Source organism: Aulostomus chinensis, chromosome 2 (assembly GCF_037954235.1).
Source record: "Aulostomus chinensis isolate RoL2024-O1b breed Wild chromosome 2, RoL_Achi_v1.0, whole genome shotgun sequence".
Classification (NCBI taxonomy): domain Eukaryota; kingdom Metazoa; phylum Chordata; class Actinopteri; order Syngnathiformes; family Aulostomidae; genus Aulostomus; species Aulostomus chinensis.
Window position 1 is genome coordinate 9,934,070 of NC_141321.1, and position 15,510 is coordinate 9,949,579.

Sequence of the window (15,510 nt, forward strand, 5' to 3'; positions counted from 1 at the left end):
TTCTAGCTGCTCTTTTTGAGCTCAGGGGTCAGGATGAGGAGATATTTCATTCGGAGTATAAATAATCCATAGGATGCACTAAATATCAAGCCAAAGACCATTTTCATCCAGTTGTTCTGTGAGCTGAGGCCCGTGCCGCTTAATCTGGTTCTAAATAAGATCAGGATCATGCTGGGATCACATCCAGCTCAATGCCAGTATTTGTAATCCACACAGTCATTTGAACAGAATAGCTGATTTAGTGATATTATCAAAAGAGTGGAGTGTAAAGGAGCAACATTTTTAAAACGCTACACATATGGCAATTAATTATCACGTGAAAGCCGGGAGGAAACAGAGAAGACCAAATGTGTGAGAAGGTTTTGCAACAAGCTCCCCAGGCTGCAGTTTTTCTCAGACTAATGGCAATCTGGTGCAGTCCTCTGAAAACACAAACCTCTTCAAAATATTTAGAAATAGTATGCTTAACAGCTGCCTCAAGTACAAGCAACCTAATGGCAATTTCCTTGACTGCATGGTTGATTCATGATGTGAATCTCTCTTTAGTGTTGGAGATCTGGAACAACCTTACTCTTTAATCTGAAAGAAAGATGTTGCCAGAATGCAGAGCAACAGGCTACGAGGGGAGAAACGCTGTTGAAGAATGAGAAGTGAGTTGGAGCCCAGCCGTGTGCATGGTCATAATTTCATTGGCCCGTGGATGTAAGTGACTTCAACAGGCAGGTGTGCTGTGGAATATATTGCTTCATTATAGAGAGCAGAACATACTGCAAAAAGCTGTGGTTTCACGGAGTGCATGTTTGGATTTCTTATTAACGAACTGGGGATTTTTCATGTGGAGAACCAAATGTGGACAGTCATGTAAACCCATCCTCAAAACAAACCTGGAATGAATGTCCTCCTGTCTGTGTGTTGTAATGGTGCCTGTGTGTTGTAATGGTGCCATCGCTTCACGGGAATACAAGAAACAAGGGGAAATCTAGTGTCTGTTCCACCATGAACTTACTTCAGGGTCAGATGTGGACTTCATCTCATGACTCAGGTCAGACAAGGTGGACCGAGGTCGACCTAAAGCCAAATATGGCCCATAACAGAACTTCTACAAGACCATACGTGCGCCGCATTTGGGCCAAACATTCACTGCGGTTATGCAGCCAACAAGGTATTACAGTTCTTTTTGGCAATATATTATATGGTTTGATTAGGTTTCCTTCATTTTGAAAGTGTAAGACGATGACGACGATGATTAAGCCACAATTTGAAAACAAAAAGTGAATTAAGCCTGATTTATGCTTCTGTGTCGTGGCGACGGCGTACCTACGCCGCACCTACGCCGCACCTACGCCGTCAACGCAGACCCCTACGCCGTAGCCCGACGTGCACCTCCAAAAAATCCTGACTACGCGTCGCGTCGACGCGTAGTGACGTGAACGTCAATGGACTGTGATTGGTCCGCTCACACGACGTTTCCGGTTCAGCACAACAACACCGCCATTTTTAAATTTTTAAACACGCAAAAATAAAAATGGACCAAGCCGAAGAAAGAGTTATCGAGGAGGTTCGCAAGTATGACCACCTTTACAACTTCCATTGTTGTCTCTGTCTCTGACCCATGTGCTATGACCGAAAGAAAACTAAGGAATTCGACAATAGTCCCCCAAAACCATACGAAGATAAAGCCACACCCCTCTAGTGGCTTGGCGGTGAATTACAGAGCAACGCGTTCCCTCGACGCAGAACTATAAATGCACAATGACGACGTAGGGGCTACGGCGTAGGTACGGCATCGCCACGACGCAGAAGCATAAATCAGGCTTTACAGTGTAGACATTGTTGCAATTCAAGTTGATTTAATGTTGATTTGAAGCCATTCAAAATTAGCTGTCATACTTAAAACAGTCTTGCCATCTTATGTTGACCCGACCCTGCATTTCCAGGAGTGGGGCCAAGGCTCCCTCACCATCTTGGAGAAGTTTATGTGGCATAAAAACTGACTGATGATTGAATTGATGGTCAATCACCAGTGAGTTGGCATAACCTGGTCGACATTCATTTCATCTGAAGTGAAGGGAGGACAATAGCTTATTGTTACTGGTGAGTGGCAAACATCTTACGTTGCAATATTCCTTGATGCAAGGGAGCAATGGAGACACGCCAGCTGCAGTTGGAAGTTACTTGTCCATGCAAAACAACTGATTTATCTGAATTTGAACTCCCTTTCATTTTTTGAAGTTTTCCTTTCGGTGTTTATATTCATTCGCTCACTTATAACTTGCTCACCTGCTCCCTAAGGACCACCAACATGATACTATTTACGGATGAGACACACACACACACACACACACACACACACACACACACACACACACACACACACACACACACACACACACACACACACACAGTCACTCCAGCTCTTTCCTCTGCAGTACTGCTAAAGTGTGTCACTGTTTTCTTGTGCTTTGTCTGAAGAAGGTTGAATGGATGCCTGAGACATCAGAACTATGACACTTAACAGTTTACTGGGCTATTTATTTTAACTGATTATATCTGTGTTACAAACTGAAATGGAATTCAAAGATCTGACAATTAATATGACAAATGCATACAGAAAACATGGTTGACCTGAAAGGGGAACCTTTGAGGCACACTGAATGAGGGAAGCAGAAAGGAAGTATCGTTAATTGAAGAGGAAAATGTTATGTTTGACAAGCCAAACGTGAGCGTATACAGGGCATCGTCTGGATGAAAACAAACTAAACTTCTATCATGTGTTTCTATAGCATTCTCACCCAAGCAGTGGAGGGAGTAGCTCCATTCTCTCTACATGAAAGGTTTTGTTTTATGAATGATACGGCAGCGAGGATAGGAGCAAGGATATTACTTGTTTTTCTTTCCCTCCTCCCTACAGCCAAGTCACAAGTTGAGGGAGAAAACACAACTTATTTTAATTGGTTTCATAATTCGTTTTGATTAAATGGGGTACAAACAGCTGCAGTCACTTGTTATAGCAGCAGAGCAAAAAGCTTTCCATAAAAGGAATGTGACTTATATGTTGCTGTGATTATTCACTGTATATCCATCGTTTTTCCATCCTTAGCCTTTTGTCATCTCATGAATCCTCTGCACTACAGCAGCACACACTATCCCCAGGATAATTTTAAACAACTTGATCTGGAGCTTAAGAGACATAAGCCTATCTTCTGACTTCCAGCCACCATGTGACATCATCTGTTTGAGTCAAATTACAGATGTTGGCCTCTGTGTGTGTTTAGATTCCTGTGAGTTTTTTCTTTCTAAAATGGGAATATTTGTCCTACTCGTTGGGCCACTATGTTTAAACTATCTAACTGTTTGTATGTTACACTTCATTGGGTGCTTGCTGTACATCTAACATATGAAAGCTGGTTGTTGACAGGATTATAAAAGGTAAAAACACCAACCCTGGATCAGGTCACAGCTGCTCCATTACAGCACTACTGTATATAGACACGCCTGATGGCCTGAATTTAAACCACGTTTGACTGCTTTTCAGGGCCAAAAGGTCTTAGGGTTAACCCTTCTACATGTACTTTAACCTACAATATGGTTAAAAAAAAGTCTAACCACGGCATTCAAAGTTAAAATTGTATACATAATTATCAAGACTGAAAAATTCGTAGAATAGAAATCACCTTTTGAATGACATCATCTTGCGAGAAAAGCTTGATGTATCATGTTCTTATCATGACATTGAAATAATGACATAATTAGAGATAACGGCATTAAAATCTCAGCTTCCATATAAATTCCCCATTTTGTGTATAAGACTTTATATTTGCACCTTCTTTGTGCAGATATGAAAGTATCTCCATATACTTTTATGAGGGAATGAGGTCAATCTGACATTAAAAAGAGAAACCTTTTTTTTTTTTTTGGAAGCGACTAAAAAATCCGACATTAAGCCTTACAAGTTGCTCTTTGAGGCCAAATTTAGGCTCAATGGCGCTTTGAGCTCAACTCTTTCAATTTTATGCAAACACGATAACCCCAGTAAGGATAATTTGAATGAAGTAAATGTTGTAGGTATTCATTCATAAACCCAAATCTTGCACCAACAGCAATTTTTAGCTGAGGAGGGAGGAGGCTAGATGAGTGACTAAGGAGATAATAATGTTAACATATCCTCCTCTGGCAGTAAACTACTGATGAGAGTCATAATTTTTGCCCTGAAATAAAATCATAATTTTGGCTGGTTTAATAGTCAGCATTTGCGTTTCTGCAGCGAAAATTGCAAATAGGTTTGATTTTTTTTCTTCTTCTTTGTATAGGACAGTAGTTCCCAACCCAGGGTCCACACACACCCCCTTAGGGGGGCGCCAGTGAGAGCAAGGGGCGCATGACGCTTTCATGTGCTGAGGTTTTCACAGTGCAACCTAAAGTAAAATCATAAAAAAGATAATTACTGCTGAATTTATTCCGTGCAAGTTTTCTATTACCATTTTTTTCTTTCATCCTCAGTGAAGATGTAGGTAGACCACTCCTCTGTGACCTGTCCATCCAGGCTGTCATGCTCTCTGATGACTGTCATCGTTAGGGCAGCTTGGTTGATGGCTCATTTGTATTTTTTCTCCAGTTAGACCAACTGCAAACAACCCTCAAGAAAAAAAAGAGAAATGAATGAATATGAAAAGGAAAAAAAAAGCATTGGCCTTATGCAAGATAAGAGGCATTTATTAAAGGCAAAAGTGGAACAAATGACATCTGATGTCAACATTGACACATATTTTGAATGAATCACTTTGTTTTGGTGTATGTTTATGAGCTGGGTTGGTGGTGGGAATGTGGACAAAATCTTGTGTCTTGCCGAAATCACAGCAGTGAGTCTAAAATGGATCATTTGTCTCAAAAGTAGGCCTGGCAAGCTTGAGCCTCAAACATAAAGTGGTGAATCAAGGACATGCACAGCCTTGGGCCCAGGCCCACAGATTATTACACATGAATATATTTATGTCCACCATACATTGTTTATGAGCAAAACAAAACAGCAAGGTGATTCAAATGCTGCAAATGCCAAAAGAGCATTAATAAGCCTGTGCATCAGCGGAGGAATATTGCAAGAAATACTCCATGATTAGTAAAAGCACTGCATGAAAAATCAGGCTTATAAGAAGTGTTTAAGAAGCAAAGTCTAGTGGAAGCATCCGGGTAAAAGTACTGATTTGACTGACATCAGTGTGTATCTAGCATGTTTTAATGACAGGAGGTTTAGCAACTGGGTACAACTTTATACAGTTTTATAAACATGAGCTTGTGCTCAATATCAGCAGTTGTGAGATGAATTCCATCCATCCATCCATTTTCTACTGCTTATCCCGTAAAGGTTCACAGGGGGTGGAGCCTATCCCAGCAGCCTTCAGGTGAGAGGTGGGGTTCACCCTGGACAGGTCACCAGTCCATCACAGGACCAACACATACAGACAGACAACCATTCACACTCACAGTCACACCTACGGTCAATTTAGAGTATCAATCAGCCTCGTCCCCTCTTGATGTCTTTGGACTGTGGGAGGAAGCTGGAGTACCAGAGAGAACCCACACAGGAACAGGGAGAACATGGAGACTCACACAGAAAGATCCTGTGCTGGAGCCGGGGCTGGAACCTGGAACCTTCTTGCTGTGAGGGGACAGTGCTGACCACTGCACCACCAGTGAGATGAATTATGGAGTTGAAATTAAAGTTCTTATACACAAAACTATTTCTGGACTTTAATTGTTTTTGGTGAGATACTGGATCAGTAACACCTACAATGTGACCTGTAGGAGCCTGTAGGATGTCAATGTGGTTGGAAATCCCTGATTTAATCAGTTACAATTGATCTTATTGTAAAGATTTTGGTTGCAAAACATTGCAAAATCAGATAAAGCTGAAGACAGACTTTCAAATGTGGACTTCATCTCATTTTAACATAACCTTTAGAGGTCAGTGGTTCAAGGATCAAATTCTCCCAAGCACCTGACTACACAAACATCAGGCAGCATTCATGTCAGCGCTGGCAGATACTGATTACTCCTGGATACATGGGTATCAGCTGATCCAGCCTCTTCTTCTGTCCTCATTCATCCTCATCGTTATTCACATTTTATGCTTCCATGCTGTGCTGTTGTGTTTACCATATAAAGTTGTTGCTTTTTTTAAACTCAGATAATATTGACATTGGTTGGTTGTGAAATTGTGCATCAGACATTTCAAATATTTCTCTACTTTTACTTATGTGGATACTTTTACTTTTGCCAATCAGTATTTCATGTGGGTATTTCTACTTTTACTCAGCCGTGTACTTCTTCCATTGCTGGGCAGACCATGACTTTGTTTTCCTGTTTAATACTGAAAACTTACTCAGTACACAAGTACATGTTGAATAGCTTTTCACTGAGCGAGCAAATATCTTATTTTTTTTCAATGTCAAAGTATTACAACATTATGGCCAGTAGTAACCTCGGAGCCGAGGATTGAAAACCCACACCATATTTTAGCTGTCGCCTGAGCACCCAGACATCCCGCCAGGATCCGGGCTTCTGCCTGACTCCACGTCCTGTTTTCCGTGGAGCCGCAGGAGATCCAGCCCTTCAACACGCTGCTCTCTCTTACGTCCCGTCCGTAATCAGTGAGCTGGCCGCGGCGGAGATTTCTCCTTCTTGTCGGATCTTATCTTTCCTCTCTTCTTTCTCGTCTTTTCCGCGCTTGACACACACCGGAGCAGCAAACTCGGCGTGTTGGTGCTCAGCCGCTCGCAGATCTGCGTGTCCTTGTGCGGTGCCTCCGTGGCAATGGATTGATTTCAGTGTTTTTTTTTTTCTTCTCCGACCTCTGCCTCGACCAAGTTGAGAGAACAGTCGGTCTAACCTGCGGCGCTCTCTCTCTCCCTCCCTCCCTCCCCAGCTACATGTTTCATCCGGCCACTTTAAAAAAGTACCTGGCGCCGGATGTTCCTGCACGTTTTGGATGTTTGAACTTTTTGTGCATTTAAAAAAAAAAAAAAGAAAGGTGGCTGGGGATTTGAAGGATTTCGTGTTTAAAAACCTCTCCGAGGGTTCCTGAAGCCTGCAACAATTTATTTGTGAAAAGTGATGGCCGAGCGGGGAGCCCTGCCGCTCCTCTCTCTCCTCTGTCTCACCTTTCTCTCCGCGGCGGCAAAGCATGTCGACAAAGGTAAAACATTTCAAATCTTACACTTCTTTTTCTCCTCCTCCTCCTTCTTCTTTTATTAGAAGAAGAATTGCATCACGAGTTTGAACTGAAACAAGCGGAATGTGGACTGTTATTTCCACACACGGCAGCTAATTCTTAACAAGTTTAAAAGTAGCCTCCAGTTTGTAGACACAGCCCTTTCTCTCCGGCTCCAAAGCTGCTGCTGCCTCTTCTCCTCTCCCCCCTTCTCCACAGTGTCCTTTTGTCTGGACAGCTAACATGTTTTAATTAAAAAAAAATGTTATAATTATAAAAACGAAACATTCATGTGTCATTGGAGCTGCTCGTGGAAATGTGAAAACATGCTAACGGTCATTAGCGCGTGCTGGCAGGTAATAAGCTAGCATCATCAGTCCGGTCGACAGCTCATTACTCGTGCGTCAATACACGTTTAGCTGATGGATAAACGGACCCCAAACCTCCCGGTAATTGTTTTGAAGTGAGAACACTTAGGTTGCGTTTGTCTATCTCAGTCCAACTGGTGTCAAACATGTAACCCGGGGTTTCCTGTGTGTCTTTTTATAATAATAATAATAATAATAATAATAATAATAATAATAATAATTAGTATTACTAAATGTTGTAAGCAATGTAAGACCCGTGAGGTAGGAAAAAAAATGTCTCTCTGGCAGTCTCACACCTCATCGTGACTGTTGCATATCTCCAGTCCTTCCAGCCATCAAACACAGCAGCATGTGGTCAGGGAAATAGTTAAGTTGTGCAATACGGCCCAGTCTCTCCCCCCCCCCCCCTCCATGATATGGAAATAGTTGCATAAATAAGAGGGTCCGTGTGGCTTGAAAAGCTTATTATACTGGATTATAAAAAAGAGTGTGTGCAGAGAAGACAGGCCTTGGACTGACTACTAGCTGTTGGACTGTCTGGTGTGTGGAGCCAGATGAAAGACCCTCTCCTGCATGAAAAGCGCTCTGCAGTGGTGGAAGGAGAGATAGAGGGAGAGAGAGAGAGAGAGAGAGGAAAAGAGCCCCTCCTTGGCTTTGCTGGAGATCAGTACAAAAGAGAGAGATGGGGGTAGGGTGAAAGAGGCTGACTGTCTGGAAAGTAATAAAACCAGGAGATTAAGGGGACCAGGGAGTTCCTTTGGGAGGTTTGATTGATTCCAGAGAATTGGACGGGGACCCACACGTAGAGAGAGAGTCTCAAATTACTAATTGTGGGGTCCCCTCCCTGAAAATATCTGTTTATTCAAAACACATTTATCTGAGGTCCTCACTGCGGTTAGAACTTATCTTTCTCAAAGTTGGCAGGGTCCTTTTTCTGAAGAGTTTCAGCTTGTTGCATTGCTCTGGGAACAGATACAAGATCTTTTCATAACTTCCCTCACCAGCTCTCTTCTGGTAACAAAACAAAAAAAAAACTCTAGAATTTGTTTTTTGTAAACAAATGGCTGTTAGAGGGGTGTAAGATCCATTTAGGCGCTATCTTATCTCTGTAATCCTGCTGGGAGGGAATTCTGTGCTGATTGTCTCCCAGCGGACAATGCAAATAACTGGCTGAAATGTGTAAACATTTGGCAACCCTCTTGGCTCTTGCAGACCATCCTGCGGGGATTCTATCCTCACAGACCACCTCAGATGCAGCATTGACCAGACTCCGTAAACAACTGTCGTTTTCATTGGCGCATTTAAGCTCTACTCGGTGGACGCATAGTTCCCTCCTCTATGTTTGGAGAGCCCTGGTGGTCCTACATCTAGATTTAAGTGAAGAGAACCAGAATTTGCAGTGTGTAAAGAATAGTAAAGGGCTTCTTTATTTCCATTAAATTTATCTTTGGCTCAGAATCCTCAAATTCTCAAATGAAAAGGTGTAATCCTCTCCATATGTCCATATCACAAGTTGGGAGGGGGCACCATGCCCAGCCACCTGCTGTCTCCGCGTGCTGTTTACTGATCATTTATTTATGGCCTGCGATTGTACCTAAAGCCCTAATGACCTCCATCCACAGAGCGATGGATAATCGTACACTTGGCCGAGTGTTTGATTCATCTGCTCCACTAATGAAACCACCCTAATTAGGACCTGCAACTCATCTTCTATACGGATGATCTGTGTGTTGAGGTCATCAGTTGTTTGTGCCACCTTCACAGCTGCTGAATGTGTGTCTGGGGGTCAAAATGACAGCAATTATTGAAACTATTTGCACTAACAGTCAAAGCAGTTTATCACATGTAATTGGCAGAAGGGGAGATGGATCAATATTCCCTGAATAGATTGCATCATCACATCTGCTGTTGCATCCTCTTGCTTGTTGGGGGTATGGCTTCTCTGCCTTTCAGCTTCTGGTTTCCTATTGTTGTAAACCAAAGCTATTGGCTTTGAATACATGTGGTTTTAAACCATAGTTAAGGCTGCTCTGCTGGGTTCATGTAGATATGAGGCAGTTAAATCTCGGAGGGGCACCTTGGAAATACACCTCAAAACTCCAATGGTTTAATCCCATTGCTCTCCGTATCAGATGCTCAGGCATCAGCTGGTTGTCTGGCAGTTTAATGTTTGATAAACACTACATTAATTCTCTCTCCACGCTGTAAATTTTAACCCAGTATTTGCCTTTATGTTTATTGATTGCTGTTAAGCGGGGTGTTTAATTGTTGATACCAGTGTGTGTGTGTACACCAGTTGCATAAAGAGCATCTGTTTATGAGCGGAGGTGGATTAAAACCCAGTGTGTCTCTGCTTCTAGTTGTGTCCACGCTCATCACTCCAGCTGGTTTACCAGCCTCTGTCTTTTCACTAGCACATTTTACAGTCTTGGGGGGCGAATATTATACCTGGAAATAGAATAGGGGGAACAGCTTATTTCGCCTCTCAGCTGTCAGAACAGGACATAAAAGTACAGAATCAGTGTCTGTGTACAAAGAACAGTGGAATAACAATTCATTCATTCATCATATTTATTACAAGGTTTCAGAGAGCTTGAGACCGTCCCAGCTTACAGTGTGTGAGGGGTACAGCCTGGACAGGTCAACAGTCTGTGACAGGGCTCATCTATAGAGACAGACAGCCATTCACACTTACAAGGATTATTGGAGCTTCTAAATCGTCAAGTGTGGGAGGACACAAGGCCTCATGTGTCTGGCAGGTTCTAGCTTAGAACTTCTTGATGTGAGGTGACAGTGTTGACCAATGTGTTACTCAGAACAGTGAAACAGGGCAGAACAGGTCTGTCAGAACCCCCAAACCCCCACTGATGCTGCTGAAGTTACAAACCATGCAAACATGATATGCAAAATCCTAAACTGGGATGGTACCCTGCTTTGTTTGGTTATGTGAAAACAAGCTGTGTGCAATAGTGGCAGAACAGTTGCAGAAGGTCTGTTGAAAAGCGGTAACAGATTTTTGGCCTCCATAGATATTCTTGGATGTATGAAATGTCTCCCATAAAGTTAAGTCCAGGAAAATCAGACATTCCCAAAACATTTTATGCCTGCACGACACTGCCAGAGCCAAGATGATTTCAAGACCCTCCCTATGAACTCCCGTAGCAAATATCCTTTAGTGGTCAAAGGCCACTGATGTCACAAAATGAGGTTGAATCAAGAATTCACACACAGATTGACATTTCGCATACATTCAATAAGATGACGTCAGGGAGATGTCATATTCAAAAGGTCAAAGGTCAAGTTCTCTGTGCTTTCCTAATGCTGTGCCTGACAACTTTTCTGGGCATTATTCACATTCACTAAGGAACAGAAGGGGGGAGCAAGCTCATCACACATTTGTGTACATTTTTAACCAGGGACACTTATCTGGAATACTCATTTGGAGACTGATGTGTGAAGCATTTTAGTGAATATCTGCAAATAGCATTAACAACTGTATTTTAAGCATTGTCTATTGTCCTTGAAACAACCTTGTACATTTGCTCAGTCACTGGTTTTGCTGATACTCAGTGTCAGTCACTTCACAGTAAACGTCACCCTTTTATCACGGTATTCTCTGGACAGACATGGATTTGAACTATCTATATTTATTGCAGTTACACCCACTCCATCAATGTCATCAAGAACTGTTGGAGGAACATTTGTGCCTGTGGGACTCGCAGGTAGAGGATAAATGATTTTTATTCCTTGTCCCTGGACATGTGAACAGTTTGGGATAGTACACTGAACCTAATGCAGTGAACCACTAGTTTCTAGGGTGTAAGCCAGCCTGTTCTGCACGATGATTGGTCAGTTGACAGAGAGGAGCTCACGTCATGTGCTCACCTTGTTGTGTCTAGAAAAATGTCCGACCCAGAACCTTTCCGGTCCTGCTGCTGCTATTTGTCTTCTTTATGTCTGCTTACTCTTTCATCTCTGAACCAAAAAAAGCCTGAAAAAAGTTACGGGGGAGTGTCAAAAAAAAAAAAATTGAATGCTGTCAAGAGGCCATAAAGCCGTCTGCGCTGTTTGTTTGATGACTCCCCTGGGATGTGATTGTAACTTGAGGGATGTTATTTCCACACTATTTTTATCTTTTACTTGATCCATTGTTGCAGCACTGATTTTCTGAGACTTTTAACCCCTCTTTTAGAGCAGCATGAATGCAGCATTTTTAATTCACTGTGGTGCTGTGGTGTAGTGATCAGCAGGCTTCCCCGTTTTGCTGTGATTCGATGATGCTCAATTGTAACGACCTCTGGGGGAACTGAACCCTTTCAGTTTCCTCCGAGCTGACTCCACAGAGCAGGCATACAAAGAGGAGATGGAAATCATGGCTACATGTCAACAAGAGTCTAGTTTGCTATCTCTGTCATTATTCTGCTATGTACTTGAGCTACAAGATTCTTTGTGACATCATCTCTGAAACCTTTTTATTTTTCAATGAATTCTTGTGTAATGAGGAGATTTCAAAGTACAGTCATGCCTGAGTAGTTAAAGACTAAGGTGTATTTGGTCTTCCTATCATTATTGACATGTATAACAGGGCGGACTTTTATGATAGTTGATATTAGCTGTTAATGTTCAAGACAGGATATGCATCATTTTCTAGCTGGTTTAAAAACGGTGTGGGATTTCCTCTGGAATGTTTTAGTATTGACAATTGTGCTGGCACACTGTCTGATGATGGCATCTCATAACAGTTACATGAACATCAAGTAGTGTTGATTGTTGCCTTTGAAAAACAGATGAAAATCCTCAGACAGCTTAAGTGTAACTTGATTAGCGTGCAGCTCTATGATTATCTGTAATTAAGAGATGAAAACATGAGTTGACAATGAACTATGTTTATGCTCAATATTTTGGCAATTCTTCTCTTCATCTCATCCTCTAAAGAGCCTTCCATGTAATTAATGTAATTGTGAGGTTTGATTCATGGCAGCACAAGTAGAGAAATACTCCTCTGGAAAGGCTCTTAATATCATCATTTGACTGTACCTGTCAGACTTCCACCATCCTGCAGCTCTCAGACACAAGTATATCCTCTGCTGCTTCCTTGGACGACATCCAGGGTGTCACAAATTAACTTGAAAGTCTTCTCAATGGTTCAGTGCAGCTTGTGCTTCAGAGAGGCAAACAAACAGGAAGCTGCATCTCAGTACAACAACTTTAGTTCTTCATAGCTGAACTTGAGTTCTCCAAGATGAACGCAGCCCAAGGCTGACCTCTGTCCTTCTGTAAATGACCTTTTATTGCTCCTTCTCTACTCAAACATCCTCATCTTCTCTTTCATATTACGAGTGATAGCTTTAACAGCATGTGTCTATGTGGGGGATCTTACGTACACACTTCTAAAGTATCAATCACCCAAGTTACACAGAGAGTTTCTCAGCCTCCATTCAGTCAAAGGAACGTTTCATGTGCTGAAAGGGTGTGGGGCAGTCAGTCACAGAGAGAGGATTGTGAGCTCTGCTTAATCGAGCCGGCTGCCATCATCTTGTGCCCGGCCTGTGGCTCTTGGCAGTTTTAGACATGGTGGGGTGTGTGTGTGTGTGTGTGTGTGTTTTTTTTTTTATTTATATAAGCATATGCTCCACATCTGGGCTTGAACAGCTGTTTTATCAACAAGGTTCACAGTTTCCTGACTTGAACTCCTGTAGAAAGAGTTGTTTACCTAGTTTCACTGAGAGGATCAGGAGGAATTGGACCATTTTGATTTGTGTTTTGTTTTGCATGCATCAACCTAGGTATCATAGACCCACGTAGTTTATGTGTGGGGCTTTATTTTGGGAGACAAAAAAGATGTGTGTTAATTGCTTCGCAGCTTGAATTATTATTGAATTTTTATTGTAACAACCAGGTTGTTGGTTGTGCGGTTTGTCAAAGAACTTTGATTTTTAAAAATATGCATATAAAAAGAATTTATAAGATTCTCATAAATTACAGCTTGATGTTTCCCTTTAGAAAATATTAGCATGTGCAATGAGAAGCCATGCTGAGATTTAAGGGTTAAACCTTTGACTTCACACATGCCCTATTTTAATTACTGTGAGATTTCTAATGAAAGTGTCAGCTCAACAGTTAATACACTTTTGCAAATTTGGTTCTTAATTACTTCCAGAACAATTCTGTTTGAGGTTTCTTTGTACTTGGGTATTTTGGTTGGGTTTGCAAGGCAGGAACTGGTTTTGTCTGGTTTTCTCATGGAAATCCATAGGAAACTATTCTAAACGACACTTGAAAGTACAGTAGGCGTAGTGTGTTTAGGCTCCAGCAAGAATAGAAGTGTCTTTTTTTGTGTCCTGCACAGTACTTTTCCATGGGACTGTCTCGGCAGGCAGAGTACTGCAGTGTTCTGGATTGCTGAGTCTCAGACTTGATGTTTAAACAGTTTAGGGTTTAGAGTGAGGGCCTGGTGGAAGGTCCTTACTAGTCATGTATATAGCAACTTGTTTCCTTGTTCTTCTTCTACTTCCAGTCAACCTGCCAGATTTTGTTTTGACTTCACCTACTGCTATGGTGACCCGTGGAAAAAAATTCTCCTGGTATTATCCCATGTTCTGAAGTGATTCTTTGAAAAGTGCAGTGTTAGATAGAGGCTTCTTTGTGCCGTCGGGAGCTCTGCCCTGGCATGGGGCTTCAGCGACTTCTCACCATGTTATTAGAGTCAGTTCCCTCTCAACGTTGAGCTCATCTAAAGCTAACAGGGGTCAAGAGGGGCTGCTGAAATAGTGAAATTAGTGCTCTGAGCCGTTTTAATACACTGCCATGATGTAATGGAATCGTCTCTTTTGATTCTGCTTTCTTGGCACTTTACAGTTGGACAAATGTGTCCCAAGGCAGCACTTTGAGAGATGATTTCTTCTGTATAGAAATGTCACACAGCTTTAACACAGGGTAACAGATTGGCCATATAAAATGATAATTATTCAGCATTACAACCTTTGTGAATACACTTAAGTTGTAATGAAAATGTCAATCCTTAAGTGAGGTTGGAAGGCTCTAAGTATAAGATTAGAAAATAGCTGCTTTTTATATCCACCTAGGCTGTTGCTGAAGAGCTGTAAGTTTTCTTCAACTTTATTGGCTTTTATGTGGTTCAGATTTTTGGACATACATCTTAGCAATGGTAATATAAGACTCTACACCCTTTCCCCACGTAGAATTGCCTTTGTCCTTGAGCCTAGGGAAAGATGATCATCTCATTAGTATCAGTTTTATGCAGTCTGAGAGAAAACTGTGGCAATACGACTGCATTTGTAGATATTCTTGGGATGACTTCCACATTTTTTTCACTCCCTTTGGCCCGATGCCTGTATTGCTCCCACCGGTTCAGTCTGTTAGATAGAGCCATATAGAAGCTGACAGCGACATCGAGGAAGACGCAGTCTCCTGAGCTGTGTCTAAATACAGACACGACCTTCCTCCTGATGTGGGAGAGGAATAGCAGGATGAGCTTGGTGAGGAGGATAAGTAGATGTGTGTAGAGCAGTAAGCTCCGAGAGGTGAGGATTTTCATCTTGCTTTAAGTATACGCAATGTGCAGTGATGGAGAGCATCAATTCCCTCTGATTCCTTAACCATTGTCACTCGAACCTTGACTCGGCTCACTCCCCCAGACTTCTCAGCCTGTCACGGGTCACTCAGGCACAGCAGCAGTGTGGCTGCAAAATGGATGGTTGCCAGCAGGGAACACCTGCGGAAGAATAGCTGGCAAGCAGCATTCCATCACAGGACCCTGAGATACAGATGTCATATGAGACACGAGGGACGTGTTAGGAGTGGGGGATGGGCTCAAAGAGCCAATGAGAGAGGTTTTAGCATGTTGGGGGGCAGTAATGGGGTGGGAGAGAGCCAGCTGCTACCAACCAGTCCTTAATGAGGTATCCCGTCAAG

At 42.3% G+C, this 15,510-nt stretch overlaps 1 protein-coding gene across 10 annotated transcripts in view; it reads left to right on the top strand.

Annotated features, from left to right (window-relative positions):
* Window positions 1–6,591: 6,591 nt before the first annotated feature.
* Window positions 6,592–15,510, top strand: part of neo1a (neogenin 1a) — a 151,918-nt gene continuing 142,999 nt past the window's right edge. For 4 of the 10 annotated variants that reach the window (XM_086226880.1, XM_086226889.1, XM_086226905.1 and 1 more), the window contains exon 1: window positions 6,594–7,191. In XM_086226880.1, coding sequence (XP_086083006.1) covers window positions 7,111–7,191 — 81 coding nt within the window. In that variant the 5' untranslated portion in view covers window positions 6,594–7,110. Of the gene's footprint in view, window positions 7,193–15,510 lie in introns of all 10 variants that reach the window. The other 6 variants (XM_086226863.1, XM_086226929.1, XM_086226920.1 and 3 more) reach the window with 5 other exon arrangements.